Here is a 25,198-nt window from a genome sequence, read left to right on the forward strand (position 1 = left end):
TATTTTATTCTGTTACACACAAATATATGAAGTGCTAGAGAGCTGCTAGTAAAGTTTGTTTGTCTGAATCTCTTACTGTGCATATGTGCAGGCGTCTCCTTCCCTGTTTATTCAGATATTCAGAGCTGCAGCTGTGCAAAGATACTCTGGTTTTTTATTCTGTTTTTGTCATTGCATTTCAAAAAAGACATTTAGGTTCAAGGTCCTCTGAATTTGTTCTGAGAGACCCCCGAACCAGCTCGGCTTTTTGCAGCATTAAAAATAGTAAAATTATATTGAAACCTGTTCAACATTATTTTAACTGAAAAACATTAATAAAACTTGAACTTCACCTGCCCTTCCTCAGTGGTTGTGCAAATACAAGTTAAATACAAATACAAGTTGAAATTTGCCCTAACTGCGGGAGTGACTGGATACAAAGAAAGAAAGACAAAAGGGCTCTCCCTGAGAGCAAGAACCATTTCTGATCTTCTTCATCTTGTCTTATTGTAAATGTTACATTCATATATAACATTTCCACATTGAAATGTTGCTAGATGCTATGTTATATCTAAGTATTTTGTTGAATTAAAATTCAATTGCAATAGCCAGTTTCAACCAAGAGAAAGCCATCACTATGCATATTTAACACAAGATTCTAATAATTTGCACTAAAATGTCAACATTTGGACCTGAATCAATCAACAATGCTACTAAATGCACACACACTGGTTTTCAGCTGAAAAAAAAAGTGCTTTGGGAGTTTTGTTGCACTGACAGTAAAGACAACAACTCCCATAATCCTGCGCTGCTCCACAACTTCACCAAACTAAGTATTTTCTTATTGTTTGATTTGAAAGATCATCAGTTTACTCAGCTGGATCTTGACTTATGTACCTCTTCACATACTTTTACCCTGGTCATGTTTTGTCTCTCACAACGTCTCTACATTCCAGCAGCAGAGCTCACTTTCAGTTTCACAACTACTAACTTAGATGTTGATTCATCATGTTTGTCCAAATGAAAATCTGCTGTAATTTAGTAAAATCCAGAGAAAATCTGGACTCTACAAGGATAAAATCCGTTTGGTTTGTGTGTTTAGAAATCATCCTGTGTGCAGTTATTCTTGGAGAGTCTGGGTAACCTCACATCCAGCTCAAAATTTGAGTCATGGCCATCCAGAAAGCCCTGCACGTCCCTGAGTGTCGGCCGGCAGTCACATCCACACAGTGAGAGTCGAGGATGTGTTGCCACGGAAACAAAGCAGTGCAGGAGGAGGAGGAGGAGGAGGAGGAGGAGGAGGCTCAGAGGACCACGGCTTCCTGACAGCAGAATGGAGGCTGAGATGCACCGTCACGCTAATGTTTCAATGTCTGAGTCTTCAAAGTTCAGGCGGTCACCTCCGCATTCGACATGGAGAAATGTTTCCCTCATGCAACTTTAACGGTTAATGTGAGCAGACGGCGAGTTTTTTCAGGAGGAGGGAGAGAAAGAGGCAAACTAAGAGCCAGGTCAGATCAATAGAGAGGGAATAAAGAGGGAAACAAATAGCCTCGTAGGCAGATAAACAGGCTCAGACAGTGACGGAGAGCGACAGTGACAGAGGGGAAGGAGAGGTTTCGGCCGCTCGGCTCCCCACCGGCGTTCGACACCTCCCGGAGAGACGGGGAAGCTCCTGTCAGCAGCAGGAGGAGCGAGTCATGTTTTAATTTTAGCACCAGTCTGATTAACGCTCAGCTCGACTCGTTGGCCTTTTTTTTCGTCCCGGTGACAGGCCGGCGGAGGTCAGACAGGCCGGAGGGCACACGAAGGCGACCTGTCAGTCACTTCATCATATCTGGGTTAAAAAAAGACAGATGGAGGCTGAAAAAGGATGGATGACACTCCTGCAGGGGGGAGGCAGACAGAGGGAGGGATGGATGGAGGGAAGATGATGCATGCTGATATGGTGTCTTGTTTAACCTTACATTAATTCAATATTTATTTAGGGATTTATAAATGCTTAATAGACAGTAAATCAATATTTATGAGACAGCTAATGAATCTGCCAGGACACGATCAGCATTTAAATGCTTCAGTGGGTCTGGAATAAAAATGTGCCACAGTGTGGTGCAGAGAAGACGCAGGCTGCACCCGAAGACATGCAGGAAATAATTCATCCGTCTGTCCATCCTCTGACACTCATCTGTGTTCAGGTCACGATGGCAGCAGACGGAGAGAGGTAGCCCTGACCGGCCTCTGGAGGATCCTGAGGTGGTTCCAGGCCACAGGGGAAATATTATCCTTACAGTTAGTTTTGGTCCCACCCTGGGGCCTATTCCCAGTACAGTGTCCCTGGAACACCTCTGAAGTTCCTGTGAAATCAAAATCGTTGTCTTTTTATCACATAAATATTGTGCTATACGTCACTTATAGGTCAGTGTGAGGCCCAACAGTGACAGTACAGTCACTTTGAAGATATTCTGAGGTATTTCTGATGGCATTTCAGAGTTTGTCTTTTCCTGGTACTAAACATACACACAGTCATCAGCATCAGGATCGCCTGAGCTCCTGCAGCTGTCCACGTCTTTTCAGTGATGACGAGCCTAGCTCATGGCTATCAAAAGCTAAAACATTATGAAACTTTTCACAAGCATCAGAGTCACTGACAACACTGAAACATTTTCTCACTTATGACACGGCCGGAGCACGTAAGGAGAATAGTTTCCTGATGGACAGTAGCTTTAGCAGCTGACTTGTCACTAAAGTAGCTAACAGTGACTATTAGCAGCCACCTCCTTTACAAGCCAGTCACTCCAGGAAGTTGTGATGTTGCGATCGTAACAATTCAGCTAATCCTCCTGAATTCTGCATGACCTTGCAACTTTGCAGTCACTGCAACTTTTCCGTAAATGTGACCAATCATTGTCGTCAGTCCCCCAGAAAAAATCCCGTAGGGTCTGATCAGCAGACTTTATTCTGCTCCCATCACAATACATGTGAATATGATTCGTAATAAGCTGCTTGCACAAACTACCTATGCAATCATTTTTTGTGGTGAGGACAGGAAACCTTAAATTGGTTTCCTCTGACTCATTTTAGAACTGGGTTGAATTTCTGCAGGGGGCTGAGATGCCTGGTTAACTGACAGAGCGATCATCAGTGTGTCTGGTGGATGATCAGATGGATTTCAGGCAGGTCAAAGATTCAGCTCAGCTGTCTTGCAGTTTGAGCAGTTCACTGATGTGATTTTGCACCAGTTACTGTCAAGAGATCAGTTCTAAGCTGCAGCAAGCTTGTATTAATATTACTGGAGTATTATTTGACATGTTGTAGTTAACTTTACCTTCCAGGAAGAAAATAAATCTGTGAGCCATGACTTCAGTTATCTGTGATCCTTCAACACTAAACCAGAACTGTTTTGACCTTCGTCACATTCGTGTGATTAAGTTTCTTTTTAACAAAGAACTTCTCATTTTGGAGACAGATTATTCTGCCGTATTAAACTCTGTAATCCAAATTACATTTCCAAATGAAGAAGCTCCAGAACAGTTAAAAAAAAAGCAAAAAACAGAATCTTCTCTCATCAGTCTGCTCCGTACTGAGTTTCATCATCTGTAACAAATAAAAAGCAGCTTGGCATCACATCCAGTCACCAGTGAGCATGTTGGCAGTCAGATCATCTGGATTCCTGCAGGAAAATAAAAGCCTCGCTGGTCATATTGACGGCGGCGGAACATATGTTCTGTCTGAGTGTGTTTGTATGAAGCAGCATCTGATCCAGCAGCAGCATCACACAACTCATTTTACACTTCGTAAGAGTCACTTCTCTGCACGGTTAAAGCCAGAAGAACTGTGTCAGGATCAGCTCAGAAATCAGTTTATTGTGTCACAGATGAACATAAGAAGAAAGGCCTGTAAGTTTTAAGGCAGTGTCAAAATTAAAATGGCTACCAGAGTAAATCCAGTTTGTGAATAGCTTTGTTTAGGAGGCTGAAAAGCTACAGTTTGTTGACTGACTCACTGACTAACTGTTGACTGACCCTTCACTAAGCCCCGCCTTCAAAAACCGGGGGGCTCTGAGAAGAGCGATACTCAGCGTTTCATGAGTCTGGACAGAGGCGTCTTTTGTTGTCGCTCAAAAACGTGAAACACAAGAGCACACATGTGGTGAATGGATTAAACTCTGTCTTCATCTGCTCTAACATAAGCTGCAAATGTTAGCATGTCAGGCTAACTAACGCTTATTTACTAGCTGCAGTAACTTTACCTCCAGACAAACTTGTTAGATCCACTGCATCTGCATTTGTTCTGTGGGGGTCTGAGGAGGAGGATGTGGGCTGATGAAGAATCAAAGTGGGTCGACGATGATGCATCTCTTTCTGGCTCGCTGTCTCAAGTCAAGTTAGCTTGGCTCTTATCCTGGCTCTATTCCTGTGGTGATCATGGTCCAGCTGGTCTGGCTGGGTGACCCGTCTCAAGGTCCGCCGCACTGATCGAGTCTCTGCGCTTCCTTTTCCCACGTTAATGAGTGTATTTCTGTCATCTATCATGTAGATATACCTGCTGTATTTCACCATCCGACCAATCTGCAAGAAGAGTCAACAAAGTTTGTATTTTCAGACAGGAGCAAGATGTCCTTGTTTCATAAGTCATCTGTTCTCACCTTCTCTGTGATTGCCTGGTACCAGACCTGAGCATCGGGGATAAAAAACACACCTGAGCCACATTGTTCAGGTGGCTGTCAGGATTACTGGTGTCGCACACATCTCCACGGTGGATATTTTTAACCAGCAGGTTCTCTACAAGGCCAGGTCCATATTAGACTGTGCAAACCGCCCTCTCCATGATGAGTCTGTGACCCCCCCTCAGGCCGTAGATTTAGATGACCCTGGTTCAAGTGCAGTAGGTCCCTTGTGCAATAACCCTGCTAAATTTGCACATGTAATTTGCCATTTTATGGAGTTGTGTGTGTTTTATTGTTTTATTACATTCTGAATATAAAGTACATGTACGTACAGGAGTAATTTCTCCACCCTGACAGTGACTCATAGTTTTACTTGTTTGTGAGAAGCTATAGGTTAATGTTACTCTGTGTTTATATTATCACTCTGCAGAGCACAAAGACACAAAGTCTGTTGTCTTTGCCACAGCAGCATGACAATAATACCACTTGGAAATGCTGTCTGAAAGACGAGTTGTCTGTTTCCACTTCAAACCAGTAAAGCAGAGCTTTTTAATCCAGTGTCTTCAAATTACTCATTTTTCTTCACCAACCACCTCAAAATTCAAAGTATCTGTGTAAAGCAGGAAATCCTCACATTTTTAACGCCTGAAACAACAAATCTGAAAGTAAAGTTCTCCTGGCGGCGCACGTCTCCTCAGCGGTGTGTGGGACCTGTTGGGGCGGCCGGTGTTTCATCTCGTCAGACGCTCCTCAGAGGTTTGTTCCTCCTCTCTGTTGGTGTTAGCCTGCAGAGGAGCCGGTGTCACGGAGGAGACTGAACCTCAGACTGGTGTAGGAGGGAAACATCTCGCAGGAGACAAACCTTCTGTTCACCACTCTGCTCTTCTTCTTCTCATCCTCCTCTTCACTCTCCGTCTGGTTTTTATTTCTGTTTCCTCTAATCTCTCTCTCTCTTTTCATTCTTTTTGTTCTCAGCCAGCAAATCTCTCCGCTGTAGAGCAGGAAAGTTACCAAATATATTCATCCAAACACTGATACAGTAAGGCCTGACAGTTGTTTCACTGTTCAGTCTGGTGTTGTGTTCACGTCAGCTGATTTGTGTTTGGGGGGGGGGGGGGGGGGGGTGATTTTGCAAGTAGTAAGTGATGAATCAATCAAGCTGATCATTTCCATTTGGTCCAATGTTGCGACTGCATTTGTCATGATGATTAAGGAAATATGTCAAGGTTTTAGAGAGAGCCTGTACCATTTTTGTCTGTCGCTATCAGTACATCCTGCAGCTGTCGTTCTGATGTACATAACTGCATGAATACAACTGCTACTTATAACTTTGACCCTCCTGCTCATACATCCCTCGCAGTCCATGGTGCAAAATTTGAAGTAAAAAGTAAAAGTACACAATTTGGAATGCAGCTGAGCTGAGCTGTGCTTTTTTTTGCAGGACTTCATAAAAACTTGATATTTCATGGTTTTGTAGCATGTCAGACTGAGCACATGAAAAAGTTAGATGAGTGAGAAAGTATCGGCTAACTTTATTCCCAAACACAGACAGTTTAGCAGAATTTGTTGTTGGACATAATTTAGTCCATGTTGTCAATATATCTAAGCACTATTTTTATTTTTACGGTCGTAGTAGTCTTGCATAGTCTCTCCACTGTGTTCAGTGCTGGTGGAAGGTCCGGCTTCACACATCCACATTCTGCTATCAGAGAAAAAACTACCTGCCTTGTTGCATTTCTTTAAACTAGTCACAAACGTCCTGGACGATGTTAAGCCCAGGATGAAGCGACAGTGCTGCTAAAAAAAAAGACTGTCAAGGGAGAACTTGTTTTGGTGAAGCATCAGAAGGTGATCTCCAGCATTAAAAATGAACACTGCAAAAAAAAAGAAAGCTCACAGCTTTTATCTTGTTTCTGTTTGTACTATTAGCATCCAGGCGCTAATTTGCCACTTTCAGCATGTAGTTTGCAACGAGGATGTTGTTCTTGTTTCCCAGGGACCATAGTAGGACTTATACCTGCAGTGTGCAACTGGTGAGTCAGACTAGGAGTGCAGTGAAGGACAAACCCAAGAAATCATCAATCAACAAGGAAAAAACAAGGATTGTGTTACTGTATTTACAACTACAACTCTGGACTTATATTATTACAATATTTTCCTGTATGATGATGGTCAATGTAAGAATTCATCCGTCAGCTAAAAGTAATTTGAAAATCAGGTGAAATCTATTATTAGTTGCGGTTGCAGTCATGCAGCAAGTACAAAGAGACAAAATCTAAGTGTGTCTTTGGAAATTGCTGATCACAAAAAATAAATATCACTGTCCTCCATTTGAAGTTACAGTCAGGCGTGAGGTCTCACGTTTAATCTTGACATTAAGACAAATATCAGTTTAATAAACAACTTTTTAGTTTACAGTCTTGCTAGTTTATCTAGAAAATGATAATATGACTCAAATGTAATTGTTTCACATTACAGAGTCAAAAGTTAAGAATCTATTGATTAATGGAGTTTTACAGGACAGTATAAGAGTTTTCTGGCTTCATTTGCACAGACTGAAACCAGATTTTTAAAATCTTCCTTCATGTTTTTTTGTCTGTCTCATATCTTCAGTTATTAAAGAAATTGTGTTTTTGTTGAGGATTTGTGAAACAATGCAGCTTCACTTGCTCTCCGAGCTCCTTCAGAGACATGAACGCAGCAGCAGTCGTGGTGATTATACGGGCTTTGTTCGGAGCTCAATCGCTCTGAGCTCCACGTTCACATTTTCTCTTGTTTGCATCGAAAGGATGAAGTCATATCTGTGCCGGATCGTTCGTCTGGATCTGCTCTGGATAAAACTCTTTCTCTTTTTCTCTTTTGTGTATCACTCTGCTTCTCTTTTCTCTGGCTGTCTCTATTGTCTTCCCTGTCCTCCCCCCAGCATCCCTCCATCAGCCTCTCTCTTTATATTGTCTGCTGAAGGTCAGTCTGTCACACTGGATCATGTGCTCTCCACATAATGAAACCACAGCTCAGTCTTTTTCTCTCTCAGCTTGATCAAGACTGAATTATGTGAGGATTTAATTGCAAAGTGAAATCATTCATAAATGAGTCTCTGCTGTCTGTAATACTGCTGTGAAATTTAAAAGTATAAAGAATCATCAGTAAAAAATATAAAAATATAAGAAACTGGAAACATACAAAATAAAATAGGAACACTATAACAGGGAATATAAAAATAGCAACAGTATTTACAGTACAGAGACACTCAGCAGTTTAACTTACAGCATTGCACGGAGGAAATATTCATTTCACACGGAGAATGACTATAATACACCTGATTCATGCACACTGAAAATACAATTCACCAGAGTGAAGTACTTCATATTACACAGTGAAATTATAAACTAAAAATTCCCCTGTGTTAAATACTGCATAGCATGAAGTAACACTATACCTGAAAATAATAACTAATATTGCACAGAAACTCCTTGTAAGTTATTGGTTGTACATACTTAGTAACAGCTAATCTAAAAATGAGTTATGTAGTGAAAGCCATTTAAAGTTATTATTGCACAAATACTAAAGTTTGATTTAACAAACTTTGGTGCAACTGAATCTTGATTCTGCTTCTGTGGTTTCAGAGTGTTATTCCAATTTATTGCAACTTTTTATTTATCTATTTATTTGTTACAACTTATTTTTGTAGTTTTCCCAGCATCTCTGTTCTAAGAACGTTGGACACAGACACTAAAGTGTTTGCTGAAATCTGAGAACAAAGACGAGTCGAGAAACGCGACGATCAGACAGCAAAAATTAGAGTCACATTGTAATGAAGCAGAATTTTGGTTTTGGCTTCACGTGAAGCTCCTGGCTCATTGTGTTCCATGTCATGATGCTCATATTGTCTGGTGTAGGAGTAACTGTGGTGTGGTGTACCGACCTCTCATTCTGAAGCCTGGGGCGCTCTGCCCCGAGGCCATGAAGCGCTGGAGGGGCATTTCTGAGGTGATGAGTCACACAGAGAAGGACCAGGGTCACAGTGAGGCTCAGTGATGCCGTGGAGGGCAGAGAGGTTGGGTTGTATCTATATCAGTTTACCAGACACCGTCTGGATTATTTATTTTATACCACCCAAGACTGAGAGCGCAGATTGGTTTTCGGGCAACCGAGTCCCTCTGCTGTAGTTCAAGCTTGTGGTTTTGGTGGGAGGGGCTTAACGGACTGATACAGGCTGCAGAGTGAGAGGAAGATGGTTCTGCTTTGTGTGTGTTCTGCCTCCTGCAGCTTTAATGTTAGGTTTAAGGTTATGTTTGGAGAAATACCATTTTTTAGATTAAAATAAATATTCAGGGAGGCTTCGTCATCATGGTTACAACAATAACCAGATGGTTAAAGTTCAGAGTTGACCGTGGTCATGCAGACATGATGAGCAAACAGGTCTGATGTAACCTCTAAGTATTGACTGGCAGGGTCCCACATTTTACCTTTCATCCTCTCTGCAAAAGAGCCCCAAACCACAGATTTCCTCTTTGAACATCCTTCGCTCATTAAGGAATAATAAATTCAGTATTTTTGTTAATTGTTTTACATGCAGCAGCTTTTACATTTAGTACCACTAACTATAAGTTGGCACCAAACTTTTATAGGACTTGTTTTCACCCAAAAGGAGGTTTGGTTGTTCTGATGGCAGGGAAGTAACATACGACTGCTCTCATGTATATAAACAAGTTTTAGTTAATGAACAGTTGGTGTCGTGGTTCTGTTGTGTGTCTGCATGTTTTTTTTTCCCCACCATTTTTATTCTACTAACACTGTACACGACAGTGTGTTTAAATCAGAGAGTAAAAATGAGTCAAGAAACGTGAGCAGCAAGACAACCAGACTACAAAAACGAGAGCCACATTGTAATGAAGCAGAATTACCCTTTATGACTTTTGGCTTTTGTTCAGAGGTTTTGGGGTTTGAAGCTCGTCTCTCTTGTTATTAAATTTTATGCTCAGATGAGCGTTAGTGTAATATCTGCTCTCCAGTTACTGTAACATAAAATGAAATGAAAGAAATTTTCATTTTATCGATTCGTTCATTTTCTCTGCTTCGCTTATTTCCCTCTCTTACAGTGAAGTCATCCATCTCTCCTTTCCTGTTTCCTCCTCTCCTCTCTCCTTTCTCACACTCACATTCATTTCACCCCCCCCTCCTCCGCCTCCTGTTTCACTTACAATAAATCCATCCACACCTCCACACGTCTCTTCCCTTCTCCCTCCCTAATTGACACTACATCCACCCCCTCTCTCTCCATATCTCTTTCGTCCATCCTCCTCCTCCTCCTCCTCTTCCTCCCTGTCCATAATTGCTGACGGTGCAGTTTGTTGTTTTCCCCGCTGGCTCGCCTCCGGAGATTTCACCCCGGCAGTCCGACTCTCCCGGGTGCAGAGGAGACCCAGGGGTCAATCTGTCACCTTCACAGTGCTGCAGCTGCCCTCCACTCATCCACTCATCCATCTCTTCCTCCATCATCCCTCCGTCCTCGTCCCTCTGCTGCAGTGTTTCTCCTTCACTCTCACTGTGTTCTTCTTTCTTTGTATCTTTGTAGGTAAAATAACAACCTGCACATCTGTACAAACTAAAAAAAAAACAGCCAAGAGATCTCAACGTTTCCCAACGATACCAAATATGTCAGGCTGACTTTTGTTGTCTAAAGTGATGCACAAGAAATATAGAATATTTATATTTGAATAAATTGTGCAGATGGAGTCTTGATATGAATATTTCCTCCAGTGTAAACATCTTTTCATGAGAAACAACATGATATATTCAGTATATGAGACACGGTCTGGTGATGTGGATTTGTTTTTCTACATTGTGATGAAACTTAAATGAAATATGATGCTTTAAAGATTCAAGGCTGTTCTTAAAATCTTGATTTAGCAATTCATATTCATTTTTACACAGAATCTATAAGTACAATATTTACTTTAAGTTGGAAAGCCTTTCCATCCATGAATTGGATGTCAGAGATGCAGTTTAAAAAAAAAAAAAACTCATCAGGCTCAACAGCTATGTAGAGTTTATTGTCATCTGCATAGAAGTGAAAGTTGATACTGTGTTCACTGATGACGACTCCTGGTGTAAAGTAATCGACCAGGTTCAGGGCCTTTCATATCTCAGATGTGTGTCGAAGGTGAAACTTGGTGGTGGGATGAACGCATGATTTGTCAGTCTTCCTCAGTGGACGTTGTTGCTATTTCCTCCTGAGTTTCTGCACTTCCTTGAATAAATAATACATCTGATGCATGGACAGTCACGTATCCCATGACTGTCTGGATGTGTGTTTTGCCGACACTGTGGAGACGAGCAAAATGGCACATCACTATTTTTAGTTGTCATGTTCAGTGGAGAACATGGACCACGTCTCTGATCATTAGATGTGTTTCTACCACATTAATTCTAAAGTAAGTTACTGGGACATTATTACATATTAAATAGTCCCTGCTTGGGGGCTAGCAGAAAGTTTGGGGGTTGGAGTTGCAGTGCTAAATATTTCTGATTGGTCAAGTACTCGTAGAATTTTATTTTTCTTTTTTTTTTTAAATCTGCAGCCACAGATCAGTTTGTTTTTTTCATTAGGTTTTGACGCATCAAGATGGAGTTACGGAAGAAGATACTCATCGGATGGACTGATTGAGAAGTCCAGAAGTCCAGGCTTTAATTAGCATTGTTGCTGTATAGTTTTGCACCAAAAGGACACGTAAAAACTATTCCATCACTATTTTATACATCAGCTGAGTGATTTGCCTGATCTTTGCAGGTTTTTCTTCTGTGTTTGAAACACAGGTGACAACAGGCTGAAGGAACCTTTTAGTTCCTTAAAAAGTTGTTGTAAAGACTAAAAGTACCTGATATTTTGGGTGACTTTGATTTCTGATAACTATGACCACCATCTTTATTTAACCTGACCAATAGTTTTTATGCTCCAACTTTGCTCATGGAGTTGGCAGATCAGAGAAAGCTTAAATTAAACACCTCACACTCTCTGTCTCTGTCCTTCATTCATCTTTCCATTCTTTCATCACCCATCCATCATCTCTATCGTCACTGTCCTGTTTCCCCGGGAACACGTCTCTTGCTCACGCTGCGCTTCTGCTTCTACTGAAATAACCTGACAATCTTTTATACCGACACCCGTCTCTTTCATATAATTTACACGACCTGGAATCCATCTCTGTATTAACATGTGTGTGGCTCTTTGCCCTCTGAGGACCCTGACACGGTCACAGTACACGGGGACTCTTCAGATGAAGGATGTTGTCCATGTCCTCCATGTGTTTGCGTTTGCCGTGCTGAAGCTCAGTCATGCCTCTGTGCTCGAGTTGCATCGAGACGAATGTCAGCAGGTTTATCAGGTTTATTTCACTTGACATTTTAAGTAATTCAGAGTGTTTTTTAGCGTCTCCTCAGTGTGTTTGTCTCGTGGTGACGACTGCAGATTATTGGATGTGATGTTGGACAGGGGGGACGGAGTTTCACTTCAGTTTGATGCGATGATACACCGTGAACGAACACAAAGTTATGAAACACTGAGAACAAATTTGAAGTCAGCATTTCTCGCCTAAGTTGAAAACATTTCCCTTGACATTTAAAGATCTAGTTTTTCTACTCAGTTCTCAAATAATGGACAGGATGTTTATAAATGGACTTTTATCATCAACCACCTTTATTAGAGACAGGCCTTCATTTCTAATATCCCTTTTATATTTGATTATATTTTAATGATAGTATTTTAGCTTATTTCTAGTCCCTTGGAAAAAAATGGAGATCAGAATCGGCCAAGAAAATTTGAAGTGGTGCATCTCTATGATCGACTGTTTAATTCATGATGAAAATAATTTTAGGTGCAGCCCTAAAAACACTATGTCAGGCTAATCAATTTCACCATATTTTATATTAGAAAGTAACAGAAAGTAATCAAGTTACATTATTTTCATTCTGTCATCCATCCATATTCAGACTTTCTTGCAAACAACAGATGCATTGATAAGCGAAAATATGAGTTGTAACAAGATATTGGCTGTTATTTGTGCATCTTCAGTGAGACCAGGCCTGGTTAATGTCCATGTCTATTACAGAACATATCCTGTAATTTGGTTAAAACAACATAAGAACAATGAGTCAAATTCCTGAAGAGCGCAGTGAACGTTTCATTCCTGACCTCTCCCTGGAAAGTTAAGAGTAGTAGGAAAGAAAAGCACAAACAAACCGCTGGTAATGCATCTTTCAGTTTAACATCTCTAAAAAAAATCTTTGCCCATTCTTCATTTGTTGTTTTCCTCATGTCTGGCCGTCTCCTCTGTCGATACCTCCCACTGCTGTTTCTAAATTATCTGATGAATTATGTGCCGTGAAACTCTTTAGGTTGTCGATAAACGTCTCAGCGCCGGTGCCACCAAGACAGATTCCTCTGCTTTTCTTCTGCCGCTGAGCAATGAGCTTTAGATAATGTTTTATTCTTTCTCCCAGAAAATGGATAAATACGATCGCACAGCAGGAAGCTGAACTCGCCGTTCTTCTTCCCATCAGCCCCCATCTGCTCTTTACTTTTTCCTTTTACTGCTGCGCATTCTCTCTCCTCTGTCATACGGAGTCTTTCTCCAGTCATCCCTCCATCTTCGGCTCTTCAGCAGCTGTACGCACGTCGATAAAACTCTGCCAGTGATGACTCAGATCAGGGGACATTTGCATACAACCCCGACAGCCAGTTCTCCTGTTTTATTCATAAGTGTGAATGAACTGTGAACATATGGAGGCATGTTAAAGGTAATTTAACGCAAATGTGAGCCTAAATGACTAATTACATACAGTACATTGATTGTAGCCTGGCTCACAGTTCAGCATTGAATTAATTCTGGAGGTTGAATAAGTGTGCTGCTGTTGGTGACACTGGTGTTGAGATATTTAATCCTGTGCATAATGACAGGGCCTGTAAAGCAGATTAAGAAGGTAATTGTCTACATTTTGTTTCTCCTGGAAATCCCAGAATTCTTAAACGTACTTTTCTAGATAAAGAAAAGTTCAGGAAATGTCAAAATTCCCCAAAAAATATTCTGAAAAAGAAGATATAACCTGGTGTTTGTGTAAAATTAGGACTGGCTTCAACCTTAACACATCCCTCCAGGTGTCACAAAAATAAAGCAACATTGATTTTTGTTTTTCCAGCAGGTAGCAGCTGAATCAAGGACTCGCAGAGGATAAAAATGCTGCAGAGTGTTAACCTTTGTGCAAACTCTTTACTGGGTGCAGCGAGGCAGATGTGGCTCCACGAGTTTTGAATAGTCTTCCTTGAAATCAAAGGACACCTGAACCCCACAGGTTCAGTCTGAAAAAAAAAAAAAAAAGTATTTTAAGCGCTGGTTCACAGCAGATCCTGGAGCGTTTACCTTCTTAGTGCTGTTCGTTTGTGTTGATGTGAATACTGGACTCGAGCTCTGGTTCACTCATGTTTGTGTCACTGAATGTTGAAGTCTTAACCCAACATACCGTGTTAATGCAATGTAGCTAACTAATGATTGTTAGCACTGTGCTGCTAAAAGTTGAAGATTGATTGATGGGTGGAAGTCAGGATTTTGTTGAACATGATGAAATTTTTATCATTTTTAGGTGCACACTATGATGAGGATGTGATCTGAAAAGGCTTAAAATGCTACTTTTTATTTAATTTCAACTTTAAATGAGAAACCAAAACTAAAAATAGCATCAGCAAAGCAAAATCTATAATCTTTTCTTAAAAAAATTAACTGAGGCAAAGATCAGCTTCACCAGAAAGGGTTCATTTTAGGGTTCAGGCTTGGACCAAGAAATCACAGAGGAGACTTTGCTGTGAGCGTTAAGTGAGTGGGAATTTTTCAGACTTACAGCAGCAAAGTGGAGACAATAATATCAATATCAATATCAGAAAAAAACAGAACATAATCAATATGAAAATATGAACAATTTAACAAGAGGAAATAATAATAGGATACAATCTGTAGGATATAAACACAGGGAATATAGACTGATGGTGATACACCTGAATAAAATATACTTTCTAGCTAATATTGTCTCATCAGTTTCTTCTTCTCTCTCTTTTATGAACCTCTTCAGAGCTCCGTTTGTGACACCGTTAGTTGTTAAGAAAAAAAGTAGGTAAGTGCAGTCATAAGCAAAGTTCTTGATAAAACCAGAAATAAATTGAAAAGACATTCAGATGAACTCTATAAGAGACTCTGAACTGTTGCCGGATTCCATTAAAAATAAAAACAAATGTTCTTTTCTGTGTGAAATCCATTTTCTTCACTCTGTCACTCTTGTTTTGCTCCGTGCTGTTCCCCGTCGTTCTCTGTACCGCAGGGCGCCGTCTTTTATTTTATTTTATTTTTTTCTGGAGCAGACTGACATGGCGTGCAGGAATCAAACCCCCCCACCCCTCTGCGCCCCCACCCCACCCCACCCTACCCCACCTCCTCTCCCCTCCTGCTGCCTCCCTGCTGTTTTTAGAGGCGGAAATGTGTCGTGTGTCAGCGGCTAAATGAGGGGATTACCATGTCATTATAGTGGTTTGAGTCAGCAACACTGTGTGCTTCATGATGCCGCCACTGCAAAACAAAATCTCCTTATCCCCCAAAGGGAGAGAAAGCTAATACCCTATATTTAGGTGAGCATTAAGGGCCATTACCCGACAGACAAAGTGCTTTATCCGGAGCTCTCCTCTTGTGTCGAGTTGGAGCCTCTTTTTTTGGCTCTTTTATTGCATCTGAAAAGAGGAGGGAGAGATATGATCGTTCATATCAGAAAAGCTCTGATGTTCCCACTTTTCATCTTGAACAGCAGATCGGGCATGAAGCAGCAAAGTCAAATTTACGATATAACCTTTAAAGCAGCGGCCTGATGCCGCAGCTGCAGACGGAGGGGAGGGATGGTTTGGCTTGTGAAGATTAAAAGGCGTGTTTTCTAACCTTTTGTGCTGAAAAATGTATTCATGTTGACCGAAGCAGCTTCAGTTTGGTTTGAAATGCTGCAGATTCTTTTGTCCTGCTGAGCTAAATCTCTAAAGCTGTTCTTCTTCAGGGGTTTCTGTTGACTGGGAGCACTGAGAGCCAAACACACAGTCTGTGTGTGTGTGTGTGTGTGATGTTTATATAGAGCACTGTATTGTACAGTCAGGCTGCAGTGCTGGAGCCGCTGGCCCAGATTTATGTCACAGTTTTCATTATTTAACTACAACAAAATTATTCAGGAACAACGTAGTTTGTCTGTTTGTTGGGAATGAGGTCATTTTTAAAATAAAATCACAGCAGATGTATTACTTGTTGCAGAAGTCATCACTCCATCCTCCCTGAAATGTCCAAAATTTTTGCCAGGTTGTCAGTTTTATGGTGATAAGAGCTGGGAGAGTTACTTTAAAGATGTATGTATGAGAACAAAGTGGTGTGTATGAACAGTGCACATTGTTGTATGTTGTTCTTTGTTTTAAAATGTATTTTAAAATTGTAACCCAGTTTTTACTAAACATGTCTGTAATCCGATTATATTGATTTTTCTGTAACTCTACTGGCTTGCAGTTACCTTTTTTGTGTCCATATTACATAATGCCGATACATGTAATCTGTTACTCCCAAACCCTGGCTGTAATAGGCTAATACCCAGCAGATACATCAAACCTGCAGTATCAATTCTCTGCAAATTTCTCCCAAACATGCAGATTATTGTTTAGGTCTAACACACCCTGTACTGAGTAGGTAGAAAATAATTTCAGAAAAAGTACTAACTAACTACTAAAGTACTAGTAAGCAAACTAAAATGTTAGCCCCTCGTTCATATACTGTATGTATTGGTACACTCTGCACTGATACAGTATTGGTACAAAAATGACACCCAAACCCTGGGTTCTCATATAACATGCTTTATTGCATGTTTATCATTTCTGTCTTGGAGGAATGAGTGTGTCAGAGGATAATACATCAGTTAGACAATGTCACAAAAAAATTAATAACACATATACACAAACATGAATCCCAACACACAGGTAAGATCCATCCATTGGATAATTACTGCAGTGATTAATATGTTTCAGCTGGAAACAAGTTATTTAACCCTGACTGATGAGGAGCTTCTCATTTCTTAAACAAAGCAACCAACAAACCAAGCCAACTAAAAAAAAAATGTTATTTCCACCATGTTTTTAGCCTGAATCTTCACTGTAGATCTTTAGCATGCATTATGTTTAAAAATAATATTTTTTTAAAACCTGCCCAACAGTACAGCACTGTTACTTGTGTGTAATTATTTTGGAGTTAAGATGCTGCCTTTGAGTTTTCAGTTTCAATTCAGTTTTGCTTTTAGCAGAATGAACAGAACATTGGCATGGAGCCTTGGACATTTCAGTCAAAAATAGAATTTAAACTGTCCTCAAGGCTAAATAATAATAATAATGTCATTTGGGTAAATCCTCATTTTATCTGAGCGTTTGTAGAATTCCCTCATCTTTCTCCTATTCCTGATCTGGAAATCTTTGAAGTCCAGGATCTAGAAAAAACCCAGAGCCCTGCTATGTTATTGTGTTAGTGCACCAGCAAACCCTCAGACGTCTTGTCTTCAGCGTCTTCAATGTCTTCATCTTCCACAAACATGGTCTCATACAGTTTGTCCTCAGCAATGTTTGTTTGGTCTGTGGTTGGCGCCTCTGCGACCCGCCGCCGTCTTCACTTGTAAAGCTGATGAAGCGGGACTTTAAAGCTTCCTGCTCGGCTGCACTCGCTGTAAGTCGTGGCGAATGAGTGTCAGCTAAATGCCTCCAATGTAAAATGAGATGGGATTGAAGGCAGTTAATAGAGTCGAGGCTGTGATTAGCCTCGGAGCTGCTGCAGTGAACTGCGGTGGCGCTCGGTATCAGTGGGGTCCCGCCGGCTCTGTTTGCTAGCTGACATGATAGCACTTCCTGCAGGAAAGACCCTAATTAATTGTTCTCATCATTTGTTTATTTCTGCCTGCAGCCGTTCCTCATTTCCTGTCTCCGCTCACCATCACGTCTCTTTCTGCCCAATTTTCTGTCAGTCACATCGTTGCCTTCATATTCCTTTCTTTTTTCAGTCCTCGGTGTGCTGCCCTCCCTGTCCCTCTTTTTCAATCTCTCTGCCTTTGTTTCTCCTTTTCTCTTTGTCATCTCACTGTCTCTTCTTTTCCATCTCTCCCTTCTTCTTTCTCAGATTAATTCATTCACTTTGTTGCCATAATCGTTGGCAAGCAGCAGGTTGTTTTGCAGATTAATTTCGGAGGAACGGCTGCTTAACATTCCTCTCAGAATCTTTTCTCTTTTAGCTTCTGAAAAAGTACACAGTATTCTGGACTGAGAGGGAATTTGACAGTTGAAGGTTGAAAACAGAATAAAAGTTAGTATCTACTTTATTGGGTCTTTTCAGACTACATTTAATCCTGAAGCTACGTTCCACATTAGCCATAAGCAGGAGTGGAGATACAACTACTTTTCCGCTTCATCTCGTTCTTCTCCTGTCTCCACCTTCATGCATCCCTGAACACAGACAATTTGTAACACCTTTATGGTGTAAAAGAAATGAGAAAAACACCTATTTGACATCATGTGATTATATTTAAAGGATGAAGCCACAGAACAATTTGTGAATATTGACAAATCTTTCTTTTAAATTAGAAAATGCACCTAAACTAATCAACAGTTGCACAGTTCACAAGACTCTGTCTTTGAATTTTCAGAACAATATAGAAGAAAACTTTAAAGTAGGGCTGCACAATTAATTGCAATCACAATAACATCTGCAAAAGTGCAATATCCAAATCACAGAACTAGAAAGCATTTTTTTAAATGTCTGATATGTGTTTAGAATGAGGTTCTGCAGAGATGAGCTAGACTGAAAATTTTAAATTTTAAGACTTTTAAGCTTTTTTTTTTGTTGGTTTGGTCTCACAAATAAGTTGAAAGCACAGGAACAAGAAATCAAACACAGCATAACACTTTTCTTCGGCAGTTTGCTGCAGGTGTACTGCCAGGTGTTTTTTTTTAAGTGCCAGAGTGCACTTATGACGTGTGCGTGCATCCATCCATCATTTATCTGTGATCCTACAGTGGCAAGTTAACATGAAATACATATATTACTCAACTATAACTGAACACACGATTAAATGTCAGACTGATTTTACAGTCAGACTTTATAGTTTTGTCATGTTGAGATTATTATGCAGCTCTCTCTCTCTCTCTCTCTCTCTCACTCTCTCTCTCTCTCTCTCTCTCTCTGCTAGTCGGCATCACACTCTTCCCTTCAATTAAATATCAATATGACAACATTGTTTTTATGTGCTCTCTTTTCTCTTGCCTAAAGCAATGGGCAGCATTATAGCATGGCAAATGTTTACTGCCTATAGAAAGTGAAGATAGGATCTTTAAGCACTTAAAAAAACAGATTATATGAACTGCAAATATTCAATTTTTTTCACTTGGAGGATAAAAGTGGTGGAGAGTCGTTCCAGTGACCTCCAGCATTTTTGGAAAGACAGTGAGGTTCCCTCCAGCACGGATTAAAGACCCACAGCTGTGCGCTGGACACAAACACAGCAGAACAATTTAGTTATTTATGCTGACGTAGTGTAATCAGATGTGCTGTTTGTTGATCATGACAGGTTGTATGTGATTGTATGTGTCTGTCTTCTCTTCCTGGTACTGCCCACCAGCACTGAATCTTTTAGTGGTACGGACAACCAGACCAGATCGGCTTAAAGTAACCTGTGGCCATAAGCCATGAGGTTGCCCATATCTGTGAGTGTCCACACCTAATTTTGAGAATATGTAGCCCAACCTCTCGACTCTGACATTAAGTAGACGGTCCAAGTAAAAAGCTGCTTTGTTAAAGTTTAAAGTCACGCAACATTTTATGGAAAGCTGAGACTCTTGTGTTTTGATCAATGCAAACCATTTCAAGATACAATCACAGCAGCAGGTACAATCAATGCTACAAACAAACAATTACAAAATTGAGGCAACTCACCTTTGAAGCCTCATATTACTCCACCGATCAATAATATTCTGAGAAAAGTGGCTGCAGCAGACCACTTGTTCTCAAGTTCACTCGATCCAATGCAGTGAAATAATTAAACCAAAAAACACTCTTTTGTTGAAAAACACCCACAAACTGGACAAATGAGCCAGAACACATCTTAATCTTCCAATTATTATCCATCATCAATCAAGTTAACATGTGGATGTTAATGATATTTTGGAATCAAAATGGTGGCTGCACCCTGAACGTTCAGTTGATACTTCACTGCTGTCCTGACGACGTCTTCAGAGACGTCCCTGCTTATTTCAGAGAGACGAAGCCAAAACACATTGTGGACGTGTTCCAACAGTGTGTCTTCGTAATAAAAGAGTTCAGGTCCTAGACTGACCTGCCTGCAGTCCAGACCTGTCTCCCATTGAAAATGTGTGGTGCATTATGAAGCACAAAATAGGACAACAGAGACCAAACAGGACTGTTGAGCAGCTGAAGTCGTATATCCCACCATGATCATGCATGTACTCCAAACCCCTCAAGAACACCTTTCAGTTTGCTTTGGGTTTGCACTGGATGGAATTTTAGATTCATTTTACAAAGAAATGGGAAGACTGTGACTCTTTTGCTCCAGCTAATTATTATTTTTTTGCCTCTTTTTGTATCATCAGGACTTCATCATTTTACCAGCAATCAGTTCAAGCATTAATCTCAAGCCGAGACAAAACAATTAGCTTGGAAACACTCATCAACATGTCAGATAATAATCAGTGTGTATTATAACTATCAGTCAAAACATTATCATCATCATCTGTATCACTTCTAACAGAAACTCTCTCTGCACCCCTCCTCCTCCTCCTCCTCCTCCTCCTCCTCCTTTTCTTCTATTGGACTCTTTTATCTCTTTCTCCTCATCTCTCGCCGGTCGGCGTCTCGCCTCTCTGCCATCGAGCTCGTCCCGATCGACTCGAGCCAATTTAAATTCCATTTGGGAATCTCATTTAAATTCATGTGGGATGCCTCATTGGCAGGGCGGCGATAAACATTTAGCGCGGGGCGGGTTAAACAAATCAGGAGCGTGTTGTTGGCGGGGGGTTAGGCGAACATAACTCAACTGTCCATGCAGAGATGAAAAGATGAAGCAGTGGCATGATGGGATTGAACAGTGGTGGATGTTTGTCAGGGGCTCTGCGCTCGCTGTGTTGATGCTCTGAGACTGCAAACATGTAAAACACAACCTCACACACACACACACACACACACACACACACACACACACACACACACACACAGATCTGCTAATGAAAAAATCTCGCTTCAGTCGCTGTAATCTACTTTGAAGATTTGGACTCGTTTCGTCATGCTCCCTCGCTCAGCCATTTTAAATCTCTGTCTCTGCAACATGTGATCGTCTCCTCATCTCACACACTTTTGTTCTCTAATATTTCCTCTTTCCCTCCATCTTCTTGTTCCATTTCTTTTTTCCTCTTCTGTCTGTCTCCCTCTTAATTTCACATCCTCTCCGCCTCCTTTTGTCTTGTCTTTCTCTCTAATCTTCTCAGCTCATGTTGTCTCTCTGTCTACCTTTATTTCCCTCAGATTGTGCTGTAAGCCAGCTAATTTTGAAAAACAGTTTACATGTAAAAGGAAAAAAAATATGCCTCTACAGGGGTTTTTGTCGAGATCTTCATTCACATTGAAACACCTAGACGACAGAATCTTCTCCTTTGTCGTGTTTAACTCACGAGTCCATCAGTGGGACAGTCCCTGCTCTCTGGACTCACCAGCGCTGCCAACATGATCTCATTGGAAGGCATTTTTGTGTGTCATGTCAGTGCATTTTAAGATTTTCGAGGGTCATTTAACGTTTTATGAATTTTGAACGTAGTAACAATAATCAGTTCCTTTTGATCTTCATTGTGGTTAATGTTGTAAAATGTTCACAATTTGTTTAAGTGAAATGACTTAAAATGTTATTCACACATTTGGTGAGATCAGGTTGGTACAACTTTTAAAGAAGTCCAAATTATCATTTGGTTGTTCTTATTTACAAAATGCAAGTTTGAGCCTGGAGGACAAAACCTTTCATTCTTCAGAATAAAAGTATAAATAGGGGGATCTCATCTCTGCAGACAACAGTTATACTACAGGTGATCTAACAGCATGTTAGTGTCTCCTGTATATTCTCTGAAGGCGGCTGGAAAATGTTCGACTTCAGCTTTTTGTCTCCACCTCCAGCTGAGGCTGCCTGATCTTGCCCACTTTATAAGCGAGGCGCTTTTCATTTCAAACAAGCTTATTTCTTACGTTTAGTTAGCATGGCCTAGCAACCAAACATAAAAAATCCAGTAATTCACCTTCACTGTTTCAGGGACATGGCCACTACACAAAGCAATCAGTCAAACTACACGAAGACTTTTTTCTACAATACAGTTTTAAAATTTGCAAAACTACAATCTGATCAAAGATGTAAGTATGATGACAAATCTGAACAGAAACTGGATGCCAACTTGATAGTTTTTGAATTTTCAGTGTGAAGGACACAATTTGGTTGGTTCAAAAACAAGATTCATTACTCAAATGATATGATATGATTTAGTTCGATATGATCTTCCTCAGTGGAAATGAATCCTCCTCTCCTCCAGTTTGGGAAGGCAGGCAGGCAGACCACTGGCTCATACAATAAAATAAAATACTGATTACAGGGTGGGTACGAGGAGACAGAAAGTTTAATTGTAACTTAACTTTACTGTAACACAAAAGCCGACAAGGCTTACCTTTCTCAAAACACAGGATTTGTTGATGGAAGACACAACAAAGGCAAAAATATGATAAACCAGAGTAGACAAAATAATTTAAGTGTGTTTTATTTTGACAGTGTGGAGTCTGTGCTGACAAATCTAATGTACAGGGTGTAGATTTTTGCTTTGTTCAGATTTATTTAATTGAATAAATCCTTTTAATTCCTCACAGCTGATAATGTTTCTGTATCTGTCAACATGCTGTGAAGCTCATAAAGAGTGTCGGTGTGTTGTGACGGATGCTTGTTGCAAGTTGTGTGATTATGGAGAAACTGTGAAGAAGCTGCTTGTTGACTGTCAGCAGCAAGATTTGTTTTTTTGTTTTTTTTTTACAGCCTCCGTTAATAATGTGTGGCAGCGGTTCAATTCTATCATAAAAAACAGGATGTGAAATGTTCTGGTCAGTAATGAGTCCTCCTGTCCTGCAGGTGGCGGTACAGGCAGCCAGCAGACCATTCTCCATGAGGAGCAGTGGAAGATGCCGGCTCTGCCAGCACTGCTGCTGTCGATTTACGTCGTCGTCCTGCTGCTGACCATGGCACCGCTCTCCTTCAGCCAGGCCAACACCCTCTCTGCCGTCCGCATGGGTGAGTACCGTCACCACGACACGAGTTTGAATCCCACAATTATCACTCTGCAGCAAAGCAACAACTGCTAACAACTAAACCTTTCAGAGTCGTAGCATAGTTTAAACTCCAACTTCCTGCTATGAAAAGACGGTCTTTCTAGCAGTGAAATACTTCTTTAACAAAAACAGTGTCCCTTGATATTTGGAGGACTGGTCTTGGTCTTGACTCCAGACTTTATTGGGACTTGTTGATGTTTACTTGACTCTTGATTGGGACTTGCTGATTCTTGACTGGACTCTAGATTGGACTGGCTTATGACAAATCACTTGTGACGTAAAAACGTAACTGAAACGTTACAGTTACATTGTTACCATTAGTTACGTCGCTGCTACGTCGTTGAAATGTAATGTAATGTAATTTTAATATCTGTTGAACGTCCTCTGCATGACGTTTCCTGCACCTCATGAAACATCACAACATCTTCAACAAGTGATGGAAATGTTGAGACAACACACCAGTCATGTTAAAATAACACACTGCTGATGACACTCTGGAAATTGACTTGGTCGGTTGCTACAATGTCATATTTAACAAAAGTTATGTTGCAGCTCCATGTCGGCAACAACTTGGTGTCAGCAGGGTTGGGACTTGATTTGGACTTGTTCTTAACTTGACTCTTGATTGGGACTTGTTGGTCTTAACTGTTGTTGGAACTTGTCTTGAGCCTTGTTGGTCTTGACTTGGGACTTTATTGGGACTTGGTCTTGTTTTTTAACTTGACTTGGGACTTGGCTGGGACTAGATAGTCTTGACTTGGTATAATATTCTGGAGAGGAGTTGTTTGACAATATGACTGACACTTATTGGCAGCTTATCTGTGGTCCTTAATTCAAACTCCAGGTTCACTATCACATAATAAACACAGTACACAGTATCACTGTTTACCCAGAATCCTCCTGGCTCTCTAAATAAAAACACTCTGTGTATTAATCCTCTCTCCTCTGTCCTGTTTGAACATGTAAACTGATAAAAAACTGTATTACCTCTATTTTTAAACGTCCCTCCATCACTCGTTACTCCTCAGTTTTGTTGTTTTTCCGTCTCTCTCCTCCAGTGTTTCCTCGTCGTTTTGTTACTCCTCTCACCTCCTACCGCTGTCTCTGTTTGCCATCTTGATTCCTCTCACACTATCTCGTTGCTTTGTTTGCGTTTTACGAGCCCCTCGAGGCTTCCCTTTGTCTCCGCCGCTCACCCGCTCCCTCACTCGGTGCTACTTCTTCTTCGTCTTTGCTCCTCGTCTCATTTCCGTCCCAGGTTGGATCATTTGTAGGTGCAAATAAACTCTGCAGAAAGTGGATCAGGGAGCGTCTACGTGACTTCCCTCCGCGATCCACGGCGAGGCCTGCTATCAGCACCTCTCACTTTGTGTCCTCCTCACGGCCGCAGAGGAAGATTAACTCCAATAAAAGCTGAGACTTAACACTGAAGGAAAAGTTCAGCTCTCTCCTCGCAGCAGATAAGACTTCTTCTTCTCCTCCTGCTCATCTCTCAGCCCCGACGGCCCCCGAGTTCAAATCCCTGCTGCTTTTATCGCGAAGGGCCTCGGCAAAACTGTAGGGCACTTACATTCAAGCTGCCATGGCAACCGGGTCGCCTGGCGATGTGTAATGGCTCACCTTTCACTCTTCCTTTAATAACAGCGGACTGATCCGCACACACATACATTTCCTTTTATGTGTGATAAGTGAAGTTACAGTGAAAATAACAGAAGTCCCTCACAGATGATATAACAGGCTGAATTCTGCTGAAAAGAGAAATTTAGAGACAAGACTCAAATGATTCATGAAGGGAAACATATGAGTTCATCTTCCAGGAGTTTCAGCCCCATATTAAAGAAAAAAGGCTGGTTTTATTTCACAGTTTTGTTATTGTCAATAAATCCCTGATGTAAAGCTATAAAAACACAAACACATATATATGTTTTTTAAAAAAGGGTTCAATAATTTCCTAAAACAGAAGGGGGAGAAAAAAGTGCTTTTGTTAGGGACTATTTTCAGCGGTGGATTGATCCACATTTGGTACTCTACTGAGGATGCAGTCAGTGCTAGTTGGTTAGATGCAGCTCATTCTCACTCCTGACGTGTCAAA

The 25,198-nt window shown here is 40.9% G+C and overlaps 1 protein-coding gene across 1 annotated transcript in view; it reads left to right on the top strand.

The window, feature by feature from the left end:
* The window catches only part of LOC146313581 (glutamate receptor ionotropic, kainate 5-like), a 235,029-nt gene that overhangs the window by 120,622 nt on the left and 89,209 nt on the right, over nt 1-25,198 (top strand). Inside the window, exon 3 of the mRNA XM_084738849.1 lies at nt 22,910-23,068. Coding sequence (XP_084594975.1) covers nt 22,960-23,068 — 109 coding nt within the window. The 5' untranslated portion in view covers nt 22,910-22,959. The remainder of the gene's footprint in view (nt 1-22,909; nt 23,069-25,198) is intronic.

The sequence above is a fragment of the Lutjanus erythropterus genome, chromosome 16, assembly GCF_056507025.1.
Source record: "Lutjanus erythropterus isolate fLutEry1 chromosome 16, fLutEry1.hap2, whole genome shotgun sequence".
In the NCBI taxonomy this organism is placed as follows: Eukaryota; Metazoa; Chordata; class Actinopteri; order Lutjaniformes; family Lutjanidae; genus Lutjanus; species Lutjanus erythropterus.